General features: G+C 39.1%; 1 protein-coding gene across 1 annotated transcript in view; it reads left to right on the top strand.

Moving 5' to 3' along the window:
* The window catches only part of Mib1 (MIB E3 ubiquitin protein ligase 1), a 108,647-nt gene extending 93,469 nt beyond the window's left edge, over positions 1-15,178 (top strand). The window contains exons 20-21 of the mRNA XM_048447978.3: positions 5,550-5,650; positions 9,474-15,178. Of these exons, the coding sequence (XP_048303935.1) occupies positions 5,550-5,650; positions 9,474-9,614 (242 nt within the window). The 3' untranslated portion in view covers positions 9,615-15,178. The remainder of the gene's footprint in view (positions 1-5,549; positions 5,651-9,473) is intronic.
* The last annotated feature ends 5,066 nt before the right edge of the window (positions 15,179-20,244 follow it).

The raw sequence follows: 20,244 nt of genomic DNA, 5'->3' as shown, positions 1-20,244 counted from the left end.
GATCATTTCTATTACAATCATCATGGTTAGTGAACTGGGTCAGCAGGTAAGGAGCTTGCCATGTAAGCTTGAGAACCTGATTTCACTCACAGTCCTTGCAGTTTATGTAAAGGGTTCGGAGAATGGTTTCTTTGATTCTTGGTTTATAAACATGTTTTGTAAACAGATGAGGATGAACATTGCTGCACATACCTCTGACCAAAGCTCTTACCTTTTTCACAAATGCAGAATAAAATTCCCAGATACAGGTATTACCTGGAATAAAAGGCCATGAATGTACAGAGAAGGGCATGTAAAATCATAGCCTTCTGAATTTTATTGTTAACTATAGAATCTTAGCATAAGGAATGGAGGGTTGGTCAAGCTTGGGTGGATCATGCCTGTAATTCCATTACTCAAGTACCTGCGGATTGCCATGAATTTGAGGTCAGCCTGAGCAGCAGAGTAAGACTGCCTCAAAATAAACAAACAAATAAACAGAAATTAAGCTGGGTGTGTGGTGGCACATGCTTTTTAAAATTATTAGTTTATTTATTTTTATTTACTTAGTCTCTCATACATTGCATTTCAACTGCAGTTTTCCCTCCTTCCACTCCTGCAAATCCCCTCTCCTTCTCTCCCAAATCTCTTCTGTTTCCTTTCAGAAAAGAACAGCTCTCCCTGGGATAGCAACTGAGCGTGGCATAGCAAGTTATAGCAAGACTAGGCACACACCCTCATATCAAGGCTGGACAGACAACCCAGCAGGAGGAAAAGGGTCCCAAAAGCAGGCAAAAGATTCACATCACCCCCACTCCCACTGTTAGGAGTTCAACAAAAACCAAGCTAAGCATTCATACCATGTATGCTAAGAACCTAGTTCAGACCCATTCAGGCCCCATGATTTTTTAACCTTTGAGCCCTGCTTAATTGATTCTGTGGGTCATGTTCTTGTGGTATCCTCTGTTTTCTGGCTCCTACAATTCTTCCTTCACCTCTTTAGTGGAGTCCCCTGAGCTCCTCCTCCTAATATTTGGCTGTAGGTCTCTGCATCTGCTCTGACACATGTTTTTAATCCTGGCACCTTGGAGTCAGGGGCAGGCAGATCTCCGAATTTAAAGCAAGTATACTCTATATAGTGAATTCCAGGCCAGGCCAGAACTACATAGTAAGACCTTATTCAAATAATCATTGTCATTTTCATCGTCATTGTCATCATTATCATCATCATCCAGTGTGGTGGATGCTGCCTGTTATCTAAATACTTGGGAGGTAGAGGTAGGAGGATTAAGAGTTCATGGCCAGCCTTGGCTATGTAGTGAGTTCAAGGCTAGTTTGAGCAACCTGTCTAGTGAGCCCTGTCTAGAAGAAAGAGCAAAAGGAAGGAAGGAAAGATCCTTTAAAAAAAAAGAAAATCATCTAAGAGGTAAGTTAATACTTCTGTAGTGGCTACTTTGCTATGGTTCCAGTGGCCCATGAGCAGAGAAAAGGAGTGTGCATGTTTGTAAGTTTGCCAGAGGAATCAAAATGCAGAAATTCTTGTCACTGCAAATCTCTTTCTCACCACCTCGCCTATTTTTTTTTTTGACCAGGTCTTGCTATGTAGCCCAGACTGACATGATGGCAGTATTCCTGTCCTCAGTCTCCTGAACGTTGCAATAGCAATCATGTGCTACTATCTCAGACTTTCTCTATTTTTTTTAAATTATGTATGCATAGTAAGGGGGCTGCTTGTTTAGTTCCTGGATGACCTGCTAGCTTAGACCTGAAATAATTACACAGAAACTGTATTAATTAAAACACTGCTTGGCCTCTTAGCTCTAGCTTCTTTCTGGCTAACTCTTACATCTTAATTTAATCTATTTCTATTAATCTGTGTATCGCCACGTGGCAGTGGCTTACTGGCAATGTTTCAGCGTATCTGACTCTGGTGGCTCCATTGCATCTCACTGACTCTGTCTTCCTTTTTCCCAGCATTCAGCTTAGTTTTCCTTGCCTAGCTAAGTTCTGCCCTGCTATAGGTCCAAAGCAGTTTCTTTTTTCATTAATGGTAATCATAGCACATAGAGGAACTTCCACATCACCACCCCTTTTCTGTTTAAATAAAAATGAAGGTTTTAACTTTAACATAGTAAAATTACATATAACAAACAGATATCAAACAAGAATTACAGCTACAATATTTATATTTGCTTTATCTTTTATCATAACTAAGGATAACTATAAGTATAAATTCTTCAAGTCCGTCAAAGACTCCAGAAGGATTTGATATTACCTAAGTAAACAGGAAGTACAGTGTAATCAACCTCTAAAACTCTAGAATTGACAGAGACATTTCTGTGCCTGGACAGTCACCCAAAGTTCTTCTTTACCTTTGGGGCATCCATCTTCATCCCACAGGCCCATAGTTTTCCTGCAGACTTTTCCATGAAGCAGTAAGTTTCAAAGACAGTTCCACCTATACTGGCAGTTTGTCATCACATTTTTCTGTGTCCTGTAGAATATCTAGCGGACTCTTTCATGAAGCAGGATCCCTGAAGACTTTCTCACCTTTTGACAAGTTCAGCAGTAATTTCTCTGTGGGTCCTGCATGTCTAGTTACGCAGTCCAGGCAAGAGCAGTTTCTTGCCCAAATGGCTAGCAAACTCCATAAGGAGCCTCTTCAATGCTCATCTTTCTCTTGAAGTAGATTGGAGTTACCAGGAATAGATGTTTCTTACTGTCATGAAGTCTTAAATTCTTAAACATTTTAAATGCCATATTCTGAAGGTCTCTGAAAGATTTGAAGAATACCTATCTAACTGAAATACATATCTGTCCATCTAGAAAAATCTAACCAACATGACTACAAGCTTGATGATTACTTATTAACCTATATTTCTTAATTATACATTATATTTTTAAATGAACTGCACAATTACAATACCTTAATCAGGAGCAGAAATATACATGTAACAAAATTGACCTGAAATTGTATCAGTGAACCAAGATCCATACCAATGCAAATTATTCATATATATATATGAATATAATTATTCATATATATATATCCCTTTAAATGTAAACAAATATTTGGGAAAATGGGCATATATTTCTCCATACATATTGCTGCTGATTGGGGGTGCTGTTAATCGGATCTTTCATCATTTGTCTTGTGTGCTAGGTTCATCTCAGTCAGTAGTTGGGTGAAGTAATTTTTGGGGTATATTCACCGCAACCTTTCAGGGAGCCATGGGCTATCAAACCATATTAGCCTGGAATGAACCCACAGGTTCTCATCCTCTGTGGAAACAAAAAAAGAACCTCTTTCCCAAAGCAACCTACTCTTAGAACTAAATTCGGAAGTTAAGATACCTTTATAATATACATACTAGTTTAGCTTAGCAGTCCATACAATGAAATGTCTCTCTGTACTTAGCTCATTCACAGTCAAAAGATTCAAAGAAATCACAATAATATACATAATCCAGACTCTCTGTGAATTTTTCATATTTACGTGGCTTATTTTCTTTATTTCTTTTAATCTCTGTCTGTACTTTTTAAAGACTTTGTTTTATTTTTTAAAAAACCATTTACTTTTTTTTTATAACTCTGTATTTTTCTCCTCTCTCACAAGCCTATGTACATTTATCCAATACTATGACTCATCTGGATTGCCTTTATTGCCTATCTGCATATTGCAACTCCTTTCTCTCCAGGAGCACTTTTTAAAATGCTAAGCACTTCTTATAACTTAAGCTGCATCATTACTATGGTATATACGGTATTGTATGCCCAGTTTAAAACTTAAGTTGTGCCATTTCTATGATATATATGGTACTTCCTTCTTGTTCCACACAGTCCAGCATGGTGGAGCTGTTTGCTGCCTCTTGAGAGCCATGACCACAGCCCCATTTCTAGGCACACAGCCATTCCAAGTTCCACTAAGCAAGCCATAGCACACTGCTCTCAAACTCCATCCAAGTGCTCAGTTTTCTGAAAGAGTCAGTTTGTGGTAGCAGCATGGCTCACAGCCAGGAAGCTACCATTTTGACACTGCAAGGCTGCTACCACTGAATCAGTAAGACCTCTCTTAAAAGAGCTGCAGCAAGCTGCCAGCTGAAAAAAATGTGGCTAAACTTTGTATTTTTGTGTCTAGAGTTCCTTTCCAAGCCCTCTCAGGTTTTACATGGATTTAGTCCAGCATGTTGACACGCCAGTTTGTAGTAAGGAGGCCTCTTGTTTAGTTCCTGGATGACCAGCTTAGACCCGAAATAACTACACAGAAACTATATTAATTAAAACACTGCTTGGCCCCTTAGCTCTAGCTTCTTACTGGCTAACTCTTACATCTTAATTTAACCCATTTCTATTAATCTGTGTATCGCCACATGGCAATGTTTCAACATTTCTGACTCTTGGTGGCCCCATGGTGTCTCTCTGACTCCACCTTCCTTTTTCCCAGCATTCAGCTTAGTTTTCCTTGTCTAGCTAAGTTCTGCCCTGCTATAGTCCAAAACAGTTTCTTTATTCATTAATGGTAATCACAGTACACAGAGGGGACTCCCACATCATGTATAAGTATGTGTGTGTACGGGTACCCAAGCACAAAGGCCCAAGGCATTGATTTCCCTGGAGCTGGATTTACAGGTGGTTGTGAGTCATCTGATAAGGGACTACTAAACTGTAGTCTTCTGCAAGGTCATTGTGGTATCTTGGCCACTGAGAACTCTCTCTAGCCCCTATTTCAGCTAGTGTTTCTATTGCTGTGAGGAGACACCATGACTATGGCAACTCATATAAAGGCAAACATTTCACTGTGGAAGCTTGCTTATAGTTCAGAGGTTTAGTCCATTGTCATTATGGTGGGTCATGGCAGCATTCAGGTAGACATGATGCTGGTTACGTTCTTGATCAGAAGGCAACAGGAAGTTAACTGAGACACTGGGCATTAGGTTGGGCATAGGAAACCTTAAAGCCTGCCCTCACAGTGACCCACTTCCTCCAACAAGGCCACATCTCCAAATAGTGCCACTCCCTATGATATTATGAGGGCTAATTACATTCAAACTACCACACCCACCCAAGCCTATTTCCTCTTGAAGATTATAAATGAGTGTTATCTGAATTTCACTACTGTGTCTTTGTCTCTCCATATGGAAAAATATTTTTAAGAAGGCCCTAAGAATAATGTTAGCTCCCTCTGCCCCTTTCTTCTGTTGTAGAAATTACAGAACTCAGGGCTTTGCATATGGTGTGTACCATATGCACCAACCGTCTACCACCAACCGTCTTTAGCTCCATGGGTTTGAAGGGTTTTGTTCAGTTGGTGTTTTTGGAGGGGGTTTGTGTGTGTGTGTTTGTTTGTTTGTGTTTTGGTTTTCAAGACAGGGTTTCTCTGTGTAGCTCTGTAACTCACTCTGTAGATCAGGCTGGCCTTGAACTCAGAGATCTGCCTGCCTCTGCCTCCCAAGTGCTGGGATTAATAAAAACAAGTTTTGTTTTGTTTTTTTTTTTTTAGAAACTAAAATTATAGAAATATTTCGTTATGTCAAACAGTAATAACTAAGAAGATTTTTCTTAAATTCTAGCAAGTGGAACTATTCCAGTGCTGCAGAAGGACAAAGACAACACCAATGTCAATGCAGATGTACAGAAGCTGCAGCAGCAGCTGCAGGACATCAAGGAGCAGGTAATGATTGTGTCCTGCCACCCACTGCTTCTTACCATGCCACTTAACACATGTCTCCTAGGCTACTGGCCTTTTCTGTAATAGTTGTGGTTTGTGATAGCAGATCCATATCACAAGACTATGAGGTTTAGTCAGACATTTTCCAGAACAGGAAGCACAAACAGATGCCAATAAACATGCTGGAAAAAGCCTGAAAATCACAATGAACTGCCTTTCAAGCTAGTTTGAGGAGTGTGGATAAATTGTCGTGTGTCACGTAGAAGGCAGATGAACCAGCAGATTCCTATGCTGCTGCTGGGCAGCGGTGCTCCTAACCCAACAGAGGAGAGCACAGTCGTCTAATGAACCCAGCAGGCTGTTGTTTAGGACCCAGGTCTGGTGGAAATCAAAGTGTTAAAACCTGGGTAGTGTGATTTTCTCTTCTGGGAAGAAGCAAAGGGGAAGTTTCTGGAGTCTGTTGTAGGGTTACAGGTTGTGAATTTCTGTGGCATGTGTGCATTTCTATATGTATATATTTCAGTAGAAAATTAAAATGTGTATATGTATGTGTGTTTATATAGAAAAACAAGGGAAGGATAAGTGCAAAATTCAGATTGGTGTTCATCATTGAGAGCTGGATAGAGGGGAGGGTGTTGGAAGGGACTTGAGAAGTGAAGAGTAGCATTCCATATATCATACTGGGTATTGTTACATTGTTATCTCCATTTTATGCAATATCAATGAAGTACTCTTTTATCTACTTGATATTTATCAAAGCAAGAAGATAAGAACAGGTGTATACTAGGTGACACTACAAGTCTTGAGCCAGGTGTAGTGGTACACTCCTAACCCTTAAACTCAGGAGGTCGAGTTGAAGACCAGAGAAACCTTGTCTCACAGACAACACAGCAGAAAGAATAATAAAGCATGTCCTTTGCTGTTTGACACAGGGGTTTAGTTGCTTCAAAGACTCGAACAGCAGAGTGTGGTCTGAGGTTGGCAATCACACCCCTATTGCCAGCCAGTAGCAGTCTTTGATAGCAAGTTTACTTTCTGAATTTACCAGATTTAATCAACAGAGTATTGATTCTCAATCTTCCTAAAGCTGCAACTCTTTAATACAATTCCTCATGCTATGGTGACCCCCCCAACCATAAAAATTACTTTGTAGCTACTTCATCACTATAATTTTACTACTGTTATGAATTGTAATGTAAATATTCGTTATGCAAGATAACTGATGTGTAACCCCTGTGAAAAGGTTGTTCCACCTCCAAAGGTGTTGCCACCACAGGTTGAGAATCACTGCAATAAAGGGTGCCCATCATCACATGATAACTAGTTTAACACGGAATGCGTGTATTTACTAGGCCTTTGTGTACATGTCTGAAGAGAGAAAAGCCTTTTCATTGAGCTGTTTTTTATCCTATAGAATCAGCATTTAGCAGTAATTGTTATGTAGTGACTAAGTAAAGATAAATAAGAATTTAAAGTTTTTTTTCCTCTCATTTGTCTTTTCCCCCCTTTCCTTTTATATATGTTTGTATAATATCTGTGCATGTTTATATGTATGTGGGTACACATACATGTTCGAGTTCATGAGCATGTATATATACATTTATATGGAGGGCCCTGGTTGATAAATGTTTTCCCTGATATCTCTGCCTTCCTTGTTGAGGCAGGTGCTTTCCTGAATGTGGACCTACCTCACTGGTTTGGCCAGGGTGGCTAGCCAGCTTGCTCCAAGGAGTCCCTGATTCTGCCTCCTGTATGCTGGGATTACATGTGAGCCCATGTCCTTACCTAGATTTGACATGGGTTCTGGGGATCTGAACTCTGGTCCTCACTTGCCTGGCAAGTGCTTCCTTACTTGTTGAACCAACTACTTGGTCCTTGTTTGTCTTTAATTAGTTTTAAGTTAGCATACAGAGTAATGGGTTTCATTGTGACATTTATATAAATATATGTTGTCCTTTGTTCTTATTTGTCACACACAGCCTCACTAGTCAACCTTCCTTTTGTTGGGTATCCCTACCACCACTCCCCATTAGGCTAAGCTTTTGTGTTTCATTGTTCATTGCCCTCTTACCCCTTGTTTCTGTCTTCATATATATCACTCCCTTCTCATATTTCTTTCTGCTTCCAATAAATGGGGATATACATATGCATTTGTAGAAATTTAAATCTAGATTCTGCATATGAGAAATATGGTGATAGTTGGCTTCTGAGGCTGACTTGTTTCATGTAACATGATTTCCAGCTCCTTACATTTTTCTACCAACATCATGATTTCATTCTTCTTTATGACTGAATTCCATTTTGTATATGTACTGTTTTCTACCTGTTGGTGTACTTCTAGGCTGGTTCCACCTGTTGTGAATGGTACAGCAATGAGCGTGAGTCTTACAAGTATCTGTGGTACACTCAGTTCTTGAAAATAGAATGGAATGAAGCTATTTTAATGCCACTAAATGGGTGGGCTTACTTTCTAAAAATCCAAAGATGTGATTCCCCCATCCCAGCCCACTCCCCATTTTGCTTTTTTGAAACTGCAAGATAGATGATTGTAGCAATTTGTTTGGAAAGGATTATGTTTAGCAATTTACAGCACGACTTTTACCCCTAGTGGTCTGTGGTATCATCAAAGCTACATTCTCATAGACTGTAAGTCTCATTTAGTAATCCAGCCATTCCTAGTTATTTTATTTCTGTGTTGGCAGAAAGGAAATTCATAATGAAGTGTTATATTGGAGTAAAATTGGGCTTTTATCAGTGTAAAGTCCGTTTTATTGATAATAATGACTTACTACTAGAGTGGCTAAAAGAATAAGCCTAAGTCTTGAACAAAGTAGTGTTGACAGAGTATTGGAGAGCAAGAACTCTGGAGCTGGAAATTTCAAGCTGACATGTCTTCACATGAGTGAGTACTAGCAGGGCTGGGGTGTTTTATGTCTAGCAGAGGGCCTGACAAGGGCTCTCAGCTGCGCACCTGCACTGCACCCCACTCCAGTGCCACTCCCTGGAGGTGACAAGTCTGCTTCAAGGGCAGTGGGTGACTTTCCTCCATGGCCTGTTCTCTGATTTGTTATCATTTTTGTTGGGTGTGTTTGTGTGGCAGAGTTTATGTGTATCTTATACATACAGGAGCCAGAGGGTTCAGATCCCCTGGAACTGTGAGCCAACATGAGAGTGCTGGGAACCAAACTCAGGCCCTTTGCCAGAGCAGTAAGCATTCTTAACCTCTGAGGTGCCCCTCTAGCCTGTACTATTTGTTTTATATACTACCTTTATACTGTTTTGAAAGAATAGCTAGTATCTATTTTGTATGGATAACATTAAAATAACTTTTTGTTTGTTTGTTTTGAAACAGGGTTTCTCTGTAGCTTTGGAGCATGGCCTGGAACTCACTTTGTTGACCAGATTGGCCTAAAATTCACAGAGATCCGCCTGCCTCTGCCTCCCTAGTACTGGTATTATAGGCACCTATATCAAACCGCCTGGCTATAACTATTTTTGAACATCTGATTTTTAAATAAACTATTTTTGAGTTTGGTGTGGTGGCGCACACCTTTAATTCTAGTACTTGGGAGGCAGAGGCAGATAGTTCTCTTATGAGTTTGAAACCAGCGTGGCTACATAGTGAGTTCACCAACCAAGACCTCGTCTCAAATCCCCTCTCAAACACGCATATGCACACTCACTCACACACAAACACACACACTGAAAAATTTATTCTGTATTTGACTAAAACCAGAAGAGAAAATGAATGATATAAAAGAGGTGTCATATTGCACTTAAAAGTATAAAATGGCCCACGTTTACCCATTGTCTCATTACATTTCAGACAATGTGCCCTGTGTGTCTGGATCGTCTGAAGAACATGATTTTCCTCTGTGGCCATGGAACATGCCAGCTCTGTGGAGACCGAATGAGTGAATGCCCAATTTGTCGCAAGGCAATTGAACGGAGGATTCTTTTATATTGACTAAGAGACACAGTGTGTTGTTAGTTGAAGTATGTGATCATGAGATCTTAGTAGGTTCTAAAGCTAGTGGGAAGTTTAATATAATGGGCTAATTTGAAATTGCATAATTTTGTATTAGAATGTAATTAGACTGTATATGTACCACCATCACAACAAAAACATCATACAGTGTTTGAAATTGCCGATTAGTGTGTGTGTATGTGTGTGTACCTGTCTATCTGTGTTTTCCTCTTAAATTTGGAACATCAAATACATGGTAATTCATAAAAAAATTTGTTTTTGGCTTCAAAGGGAAAATCTTTTAAGGATCTCCTTTCACATTTGTTTTTATTGTGTTTTTCTTTTTAAATTTATACATATACTAAACCTTAAAAGAGACAAGATCAATATTCCTTCAGGATTTTGTTTGTCATGATTTCACATGGTGAAATGACACAGCTATTCCAAAAAGTAAGGTGAGTGGGCAAGTAAAACTATGTCATATGTGTTAAATAATAAAAGTATAACAGAGATGCCACGTGACTGAGGATTTCAAAATAGTTAGAAATTACCCAAGGGATAGCTTTAGAAGTAAGTAACCGGAAGTATGTGCTAAGAGAATGATGACTTTACCTTATTTTCTAGAATAAAAAGGAAAATTAACTAGATTAAATAAATAACCAGTTTCAAAATCAGCAGTAGACATGAAAAGGAAAAACAAAGTTCTAGCAAGAATCGAAGGCTGGTACAGAATGATGCAAGCACACATCCTGCCTGATCGTGACCACTGCACTCCTTGTATTAGCTTGTCACTATTTAGACCAGCCATTTGCAGAAAAAAAGCCTATGAGAAAGTAATTTTCATTTTCCCTGACAACTGACCCGGGCTTGATCTAATCAGGGCACACACACTGTTTGTGCCTCTGAGATCTGCTCAGCAGGCCGATGAATTGTTAGAGACAACAATCTTTTCTTCTGTGCCTGTTATTCTGACAGTGTTAGGATTCTATCTTCATCAAAAGCCTTACTTCTACTCTTCTACTCTCTCAGTAATTTTTGCTATAAAGAACATAGTTTTTCTTTATACCTGCAGATGAATATTCTTTAAACTGCCAACAATAACTAAGATACAATAAATAGCTTAATATCAGATACTTAGAAAAGGGTGTAGGGGCATTTATGGAAAAGCATGTGAATACATGTAGATTTGGTAGGGGGAATTAAACATTTTATCTCCTTTAATGAGTAATTTTTGTATCTAGCTTAAATATATGAGTGTTTCAAGATTCCTTACTGCTAGATTATAAAAAAAAAAACCAGCTGTTTACAGTAGTGTCTACTATAGACTAGTGCATAAGTATATATTCTTTTAGTGTTCTTTGGGGATAGATTTTTCTCACATTTGAGTCTGGCTAGCTTAATTCTATTTATCTGCTGTAGCAACTAAATGTGGGCAAGCAGAGTGTCCAGCCTGGTTGCATTTTGTTGCTGGTGGTTTACCTGCCACTGCCTTTGCCAGGCCTCATGGTGTGCTGGCTGTGTTGCAGACTCAACAGTCCCATACTGTGTTTAGCTGAGGAACTGCTATATTTTTCTCTTTTGTTTTTGAGATAGTGTCTCACTATGTATTCCAAGTTGGCCTGGAACTTACTGTGTAGCTCAGGCTGGCCCCAATCTCATGATCTTCCTGCCTCTGCCTTCCAGTTGTGGGATTATAGGATGGGGACCCCACCATGTCCAACAACTGTTAATCATTTTGGACAGTACACCTTTTGTTAGTTTCAAATTAGGAATGTTTTGTTGTGACTCTATTTAGCTACATAGTTGAGAACCAATGAGGTCATTTTCTAAGTATAATTTGAAGTTAAGAAAAGATAATCTGATGATGCAATGTTTACATTCAGAGACAGATTGTCTTCATGCAGACTTGGAAATAGCAGAAGTGAGGATCTTTTCTTCCTTGCCATAGGCTTCCCATTGGATAATGAAGGATGGCTGCTGCACACAGTCTGCCAATCCAAGAACCTGTGGGCCACAGCTGCATCTCATTTAAGTCCTTTTCTTCTGTCCCTTGAGCTGCAGTGCTAAAGCTTGTGTTTGTAAGGGGGTAGGCCTGCCTGCTAGCTCCTAGCTGTCTCCTCCATGGTAGAGCACAACACACTAACTTCTATGAGAGAAGCCATAAAAGTCTCTAGTGTTGGGACCTTTGGATTTCTCTTCGTCACTTGGCTGTTTATTTTACGAATAGAAGATGTTCTTCTATTCATGTCTTCGGGCACCTAAAATTATTGTAAATTTGCTTGGATTTGCAAGAACAAGGACTAAATCATGCCAGTGACTTCTCCTCAATCTCTGAAACTGCTACCTACCTCTTAGTCTCTTCATAGTACTTGGCCCATTGGGTGTCTCTTCTTCTTGTTACTCAGCCCTCTCTCCCTGTGCCTCAGAGCAACTCTGACTTCCCTTTTGCAATGACATGCATTCTTTTTTTTTTTTTTTTAAGCATTGGGCTTTAGGGCCTTGATAGGAAAAAACGTCAGTGTCTTAGCACACTCAGAGTTCACACTGCAGTTGTTTGTGTTGTTTGTGGACAGAACCAGGGTCCTGAGGCACCGTTCCTACTGTAGTTCCTACAGTAGTGTTCCTACTGGTGTTTCAAGGGAAGCAGTGTTGGGAATCCTTTTCTGTACTCCCTTGCCCCACCACATTTTCACCTTTCTTCAGCTCAGACTTCTTCACTCTGAATACATACAGCTTACCAGATGGTGCTAGCAGAGTTGCACTTATTCACATAGTTTAACATCTTATCTGTGCTGTATACATACATAATTTTATTGGGAGCAAGGTTTTCAAGAGAGATAGTTTTTTATTAGTATAAGAGTATTAAACTAGGCAAATGTTTAGTTGCCTGAATTATGCTTAAGGTATTTGTAATTTAATAATGGCAAATTAACCGGAAGTCTACTGAAACATAAAATTAACTGGAAATAACTTCCTAAATTTATATTTTTGCTGATTTTAGTCTGCAATAGCATTTTATTTTAGAATGCTGAAATGCATGCTGCTTAAGATTTGTCTAATTCAAAACTCAAACCTTGCTGGGTCATTTTTACACATGGGAACATCTTGGCTAGTCATATGTTTCCTGATGGATGTTCTTTGTTTATTTTGTATTCTGGACACTTTTGAACTAGGCATAGTTAAACTTGTGACTAAGACAGAGCTGGGTGGAGCAAAGCTGGTTTGGTACTGCAAATAGGAAACAAATAGTAACCACAGAGAAAAGGAATATCATGTGCGATTTACTTCAGCCTTGGTGGAGAGGGCATATTTAACTGAAACATAAAAGGCATCTATTAGGTCAGATTTCATGCGTCTTGACAGTTGTTTTGTAAATTACAATTTTAATACAGCTTGCTTTTTTAAGGTCTAAAAACATTTATCCTTTTAAAGTGTCTGAAATGTTTATAGTAGTAATTTGTATTAAAAACTGACTCACATGATACTTGTTTGGGATTTTTTTAAATTGCAGTAAGAACCACATATATAGTTTGTTGTCCTGCCCGCTTCTAAATGTGCAGTGCAGTGGGTGTCACTTCCACTCGCTCGGCTGGGAAACAGGTGTGGACCTTTATCCTGCACAGTTGAAATGCCACACATCATATACTCCCTTCCTTTTTTTCTTTTTGCAGTAGGGTTCTGAGTACATAGAAAGCTAGCATTCAAGTGACTGAGTAGAATTGCTTGTGTTTGCAAGATCTAAACTTAGGTAGATATCAGGTTTCTGAAATTTGAGGGAAGGGCGTCTCTCCCCTGCTGTAATTGTTACTTCTACATGTACGTTAATTGAAAGTGTTTATAATTTTATTTTGAGCCAGAGGGGGCAAAATACATTTAGATATGAGAAATAAGTTAGCTTTGGTTTTGTACTAAATTGGGAAGAAAATAGATTTTCATAAGTAATTTGTGCCTTGTTGTAAGTGTCACTCGTCATTGAGTCTTACCTGTCACAGTTTCGGAATACATTTTTCTTTCAAAATGTCGCTTAATTTAACTTGTTTGACTGTCACATAGGAATGCTTACTTACATTACTTGGCAATCGTATAATACCTTTTGACTTTAACACACACACACACAATTGCAGTATTGATAATTACAGTTGTATGTCTTTAAACATTAAATGTGAGGAAGCTGTTTAATGTCTCATGCATATGTTGCTTTACTGCAATGAAGAAGAACTCCTTTGCTTCAGTGGCTGATTTAGTAGCTAGTAGTGGGGTCAAATCACAGCATAAAAATATGAGTGGATAGTTAATAAAGTTAAGTTGCTATTTTGACATTTTCTACCTCCTTTTCTATCAGAATATTGCCCCCAACCCCAGCATCTCATCTTGTTTGTGGGTAAAATGGAAGTAACCTGAGTTTAAAATTAGATTTTCTGTTTTTGAGAACTTAAGCAATAGGTACAGGAAAAGGGACCTGTCGCATTAATTTGGTGCCTGAATCTAAAAGTATGAATTGATGTGTGCAAACTGTCTAAGAAGGTTAATAGTGCTGAGTTATTTGAATTGTCCTATATAGTTCTCTGGCTTTTATCTCATAAACATGGCTTCTTTCCTCAAAAGCAAAGTGGTCTTCTAATTTTTTATGAAATAAGCAAATATGCCATTTTGTCTTGAGTATACAGTTTCAGGAAGCTACTGAAAGTTCTGACTCAGGGCTTTTTAACAGTTTAAGCAATTATTAATATATTTTGGAAACTCCATCTGCATAATTCGTCAGTGCCTTGAAAGAATTACTAACTTGGCAACACTTAAAACCTTGTAGTAGGCAACTTTTAGTGCACTGGGCCATGATATGGATGTTCCTAATCATAGAGCTTAACACGTGTGACAGCGGCTCTGCATGTGCACATGATACGCACGTTCTTGTCATATGGCCAAGTGTGTGCGGCAATGGCTCTGCTTGTGTGCTGTGCTGGGTTTGCGTAATTCTTTAAGGGAAGTGTTCTACATTTGCACTTGATATCTGGTTTTTGCTTCTGTTTTTTAAAAAACTGATTATTCAAGGCCGTGGCACTGTTTTAAAAAATAGTGTTTGCTATGAGTATGCAAAGTCACCTTAAATAACTGTTGGGGAAAGGGAAGAACACACACACTTGGTGTCTGGTACAAAAAGAGGGTGAGTCTGGGAAGCAGATCATCTTCCTCTCAAGTGGAAACCAGACCAGGCGAAACCCTTTGTTTAGTGGTTCAAGTAAAAACATTAGTGAAAAGAAAATCATGAATTGCATGTCATTCTTAATGCTGATATGTAGACTAAATGCACGTTTTTCTGTCTCCTTCAGTATATGTCTGCCATTCCAAATACAGTATATTCAAAAAGGAGAAAGCAGGTTGACTCAGAAGTGTTTTACTTTTTATTTTTTCCAGTTCTTCTTAGCTTTCAATGTTGGAATAAATTTAAATCTTGTTTATGGATAAAATTTCTGTATGGAAAATTATTCTTGCTTAGTTTTGTTTAAAAAGTGCTTAGTAGTAACTAAGCTTTTTAAAATAAATGCAAACATTTACCATTAATAAAACCTGTGGTGTCATATGTTTTTCTCTTTTTGTTGGAAGCTATTTTTTTAAGAGTAATATAAACAAATTTTTATTTTTAAGGCTTTTGAAAGCAAATTTCAGTACATTAAAAAAAATCCTGTTTTTGGAAAGAAAATTACCATATCTTTGAGAAACAAGGACATCTCTCTCTCAAGTCAGTATAAGAAGTAAGCATCTACATCTAGAAGGCTCCCATTGTGAGGCTCACATGACTGGAACTTCTGTTTAAGGGTCAAAGAAGCTTTAATATTTTAATACCTACTTCTTTAGGATTAAAATGTATTTGGAAAGTAGCCTGAATAGAATAGGCTTGATCTAAGCAAACCAGACAGGAAGACTTAGCTTGTCTCTCTATATATATTTTAAAAGCTCAGTCGTTTTCAGAAGTTAGGTGTGTCTGTTGGTATACACATTAATTTTTAGAAGGTAAGTATTTTACAGCAATGAAGTGTCTCCCCTTTTCAGTGTTTTGTGAGTAACCAGTCATTGAATAGTTTCAGGGTATCTTAATTTTAAAGTTGCTAGATGCAGTTGTTTGTGACATTGTTGGAAGTTTTCTGATTCCAGTTTAAAAGATAAGTATCCCAGATGTCTAAGAAAAGTCCATCAGAAACAGAATCTTTTGTTTAATTGGTAAAAACACATGTGTTTCAACTTTAGAACTGAATTTATTTTGGATAAGCTCTAATTAATTGTATTTTGTGTTTATTTCTATTACTGTATAAGTAGCTATCTTATGGTGATTTTATTAAATCAAAACTGTAGATTTAAGAATAAAGACATTTTAGAAAATCTACTTTATATTTTTATCACTGACAGTTTATTCAGTACTATTTTATAGCACAACACTTCTCAGACTTTGGATGATGCTTCATAGAGGAGCAGTAGTTGAGAAGATGCAGTGAAGCGTGAGGTGAAGTGGAAAGCCAAAACATTTCCTGTAGAACAAACATTTGGCTAGGAGTTTCCCTATTTGTAACCAAACTAATAACTGATGAGCACACTTTCATTTTCTTGAAAATCAGCAATAGTAATATTAAAGGAAGTATGTGTAAGGCCACATCTGTAACAGGGCCCATTAGTAAATTGATGGTGTGTCAAGGAGACTGGTTGGTGCTGCTGCTGCTGTATTGCACCCTGAGGAGATGCTTTTGGTGTGCTCTGGATAGACCCTTGCATTCACCGCCATTTGAGATTCTTCTGTTGAGAGTTCTCTGTTTAGGTTTTGATGTCTAGTTTCTTGAGTTCTTTGTCTATTTTGGAGATCAGTTCTCTGTGAGATGCGATGGTTTTTATTTTCTTACTACATAGAACATCTGGAGTTTTATTTTGATTTTCCACTATGGCTCTAATGGTTGGAGAAGTGCTGCCCATGGATCCCCAGGCTGTGGCACTATTGGGGCCATAGAACCTCTAGGAGGTTTAGTGAAAGGATATCAGGCCAACAGAGGTGTGGCATGGAATTGGCCACTAGGACCCTAGCCTCTTCCTGTCTCTTGGAGTATAAAGGAGTGAAGTTTCTGAAATGAGCCCCGATAGACCTTTCCTCCTCATGTGTGGTTTAACTTAGGCGTTTTACTGCTGTAATAGAAGCTAAGAAGGAAAGAAGAGGAAGTTTTCACCTAGAGCTTGGCAGTTTGAGGCCAGCCTGGACCACAGGAGACACTGCCTCAACCCTTTCTTGGAAATGACACCCGTGAAGCAACAATCTTTCCTGCTCTAGGTTGATGAGTTGAGGAGTCAAGGGAGCCCTTGACTTGTGGGCATCAGCCCTGAGGACAAGTTAAGTAGTTTAAAAAAGAAAACAAAGGACCCAGTTTCTCCAAGTTTAGTTCAGTGCCCATTACTGTTCAACCCACATATGCCCTCTGGAAAGGAGAGGTGTCACCCAGTCTTCATGTATCTGCTGGGGGCAGCAAGTCAGTCTTGTATGTTCACACCTTCCCTCTTCAAGAACTTTGACAGAGCGGAGCGATGGGTACCTCGAACATCAGGATCTTCGAATTTCCTCTGTCCTCTGTTAGGACACAATGGAGCTGAGGGCTGTCCTCTGACTACTGAGGAGAGGGAGGTGCACACTGACTGGCCCCAGCCTCTCCAGTTCTGACCACAAGAGGGTCTCCAGACTTCCCATACAAGAAGTTTATCCACCCCTGTGTTTGTAGAGACAGCCTGGTCTCCATTGCAGAATTTGCTCCATCTGTTTATCTCTCTAAAGTAGCTGCTGAGCATCCTGGTACTTTCCTTTGATGATAGCGCCGAATTGTGTCCAGAAAGACATTAATCTTGGAAGTAACCGGGGGAAGGGGTGTTTCAAACTGAATGGGAAAAATTAGAGTGGTTTATAGTTTGCCTCACTTTTCTGTTTTGAATTTTCTAGATGAAGAACCAGGAAAATGGTCCTTTGAGTCTTTGTTAGTTGCACTACCTTGTTGTGACACAAGGGGGCAGTAAAATTCTAGTGAATCAAGTCTCGAGGCTGCTGTATAAAGGAACCTGGACCATTTCAACTGCACTTGTTCCCCTACCTCCCTCTGTCCTCATGCAGCCTCTGGTGGGAAACAGGCAGGAGTTTTAGTTTAGTTTCTTAGTTTTCAGTAAATGATGTCTTAGTTAAAAATTGTTGAATATAAAATATGGTGACAGCCGATTAGAAAACAAAACCAAAACTATCTAGTGTCAGTGCCATAAAAGGAGCTTGTCTATAAGCCTGTTGACCTGAGTTTAATCCCTGAGATCCATATATTGGAAAGAGAGAACCGATTCTCAAGTTGTCCTCTGACCTCCACATATATCCCGAGCTAGATAAATGCAATTATAATTTTTAAAACCCTCTATATTGCAATTATTGTGTCTAGGGAGTTTTGAACAAGAGGTAATATCTAAGACAGCAATAATATAATGGGCCGACACATGACTCATGCATTCTGTGATGTGAAAACACTGGAAGTTTCTGCCTGGGAACAAAATAACAAGTTGTCTCTCCCAGATAAACAGCCTTCCAGTAGTATTCAGGCATGTGTAATGGCCTGCCCTTGGGGTCTGACAGGATCTTTCCTCAGCTGCAGCCACTAAGAGTACCTGCTGTGCACATTTGCAATGTTTCCTTTTAAAAGGTGGTCTTTGCCCACCACCCATCTCTTTCCCTCTTTTCTCTCCTTTTCTCTTTCCCTCTCCCGTTCTCTCTTTCTCTTCCTACACTCTTGTCCCCAGGGACCAGTCTCTATACACACACACACACACACACACACACACCATCCCTTTCACTGCCCTTTCTCCTCTTCCAATAAATCTATGTGAGTCATGTTGCATGGCATGACTTCTCTTTGTGGCATTTAAAAACAAATTACAACACGCACTCCCAGCAGGCCAGTTTCCAGTTAGACACACTAATGTGTGCGTTTAGAAGGTAAGTCAAGACCATGGGACCAGGAGCTCACGTGATAGAAGTTATAAATTTCAGAAAACAAAAACCAACAAAAGTGCAGGTGTGAAAGGGTTTTATTTACAATAAGAAGTTGTAGCAAATCACAGAACAAAGATTACAGATTCCCAATGTTTAAAATATGGATTTTTTGAGACATGGTTTCACTGTGTACTTCTGGTGTCCTGAACGAGGTTGACTTTGAACCCATAGAGATCCACCTGCCTCTGCCTCCCAAGTGCTGGTATTAAAAGCACACACCACCACTGACTTCAAAAAAGGATATTTAAAAAATTAACTCCCTGATATCTCTTCCTCCCATATCTTTAGTTTGAACTCTTGATCTTTCAGTGTGTCTGTGATTTTGTAGAATTGTTTTTATTAATAGACAAAGCAGAAAGATAATGTAGCATGATCCTTTAGCATGGCCTCGCCCTACTCCTCCATCTCTCTCCTCCCTTTCTCCCCCTTCCTTCTTTCCCCTCCCTTCCCATCCTTCCTCTCTTCTTTCTCCCTCCCTCCCTTTCTCCCCCTTCCTTACTTCCCCCCCTTCTTTTTTTCCTTCCTTCCTCTCTTTTCTCTTTTTGAGATAGGGTCCCTTGTCGCCCAGGCTGGCCTCCAGATGGCTATGTAACTGAAGATGACGTTGAATTTCTGGTTCTCTTGTCTCTACCCCCTGCATTCTGGAATTACATGCATGTACTATCTCATATTTATGGGATATTGATCTACTCCAAGGCCCCATGTATGCTAGACTGCATACTAAACTGCAATCCCTAGCCCATAACATGGCTTCTTGAAAGTGATAGTTGGGATTTCACATAACTTATTATTTATGAGGCTTGTACAGTTTAATCTATAAATGTGGAAATCCCACTATATATACATACACATATATACACATATGTATATATGCATATACACACAAGCATATATATGTGTGTATATATGCACACACACGCACAGATCTGTTGTTTGAGACAAGGTTTCACACTGTAGCTCTGGCTGGCCTGTAACTTGTGTGTTGCCTAGGCTCTCCTCAAATTTGCAGTTCCAAAAGTTAAATTTTGTGTACACCTTTAAAAAGAAAAACAATTCAACAAATGACACTGTGTCTAACTGGATGTCAGCTTATAGAAGAATGCAAATAGATCCATATCTATCACCCTTCACAAAACTCGTCCAAGTGGATGCACAACCTCAACATAAAACTAGATACACTATACCTGATAGAAGAGAAAGTGGGGAGTAGCCTTGAATGCATTGACACAGAGACAACTTCCTGAATAGAACACCAATCATACAAGCACTAAGATCAATAATTAATAAATGGGACCTCATGAAACTGAAAGATTCTCTAGGGCAAAATTCCACCATCAACAGGATAATATGGCAGCCTACAGAATGGGAAAAAAAATTTCACCAACTCCACATCCAATAGAGGACTAATGTCAAAAATACATAAAGAATGCAAGAAACTAGATATCGAGGATACAGAACTAAACAGAATTCTCAGTAGAGGAATCTCAAATGACTGAAAACAGCTAAAGCAATGTTCAACATCCTTAGCCATTAGGGAAATGCAAATCAAAACTACTTTGAGATTTCATCTTACACCTGTCA

This window comes from Myodes glareolus, chromosome 13 (assembly GCF_982192425.1).
Source record: "Myodes glareolus chromosome 13, mMyoGla1.1, whole genome shotgun sequence".
NCBI classification, from domain to species: domain Eukaryota; kingdom Metazoa; phylum Chordata; class Mammalia; order Rodentia; family Cricetidae; genus Myodes; species Myodes glareolus.
Note: the sequence above shows the minus strand (reverse complement) of the source record. Positions and strands in the feature narration are given on the sequence as shown.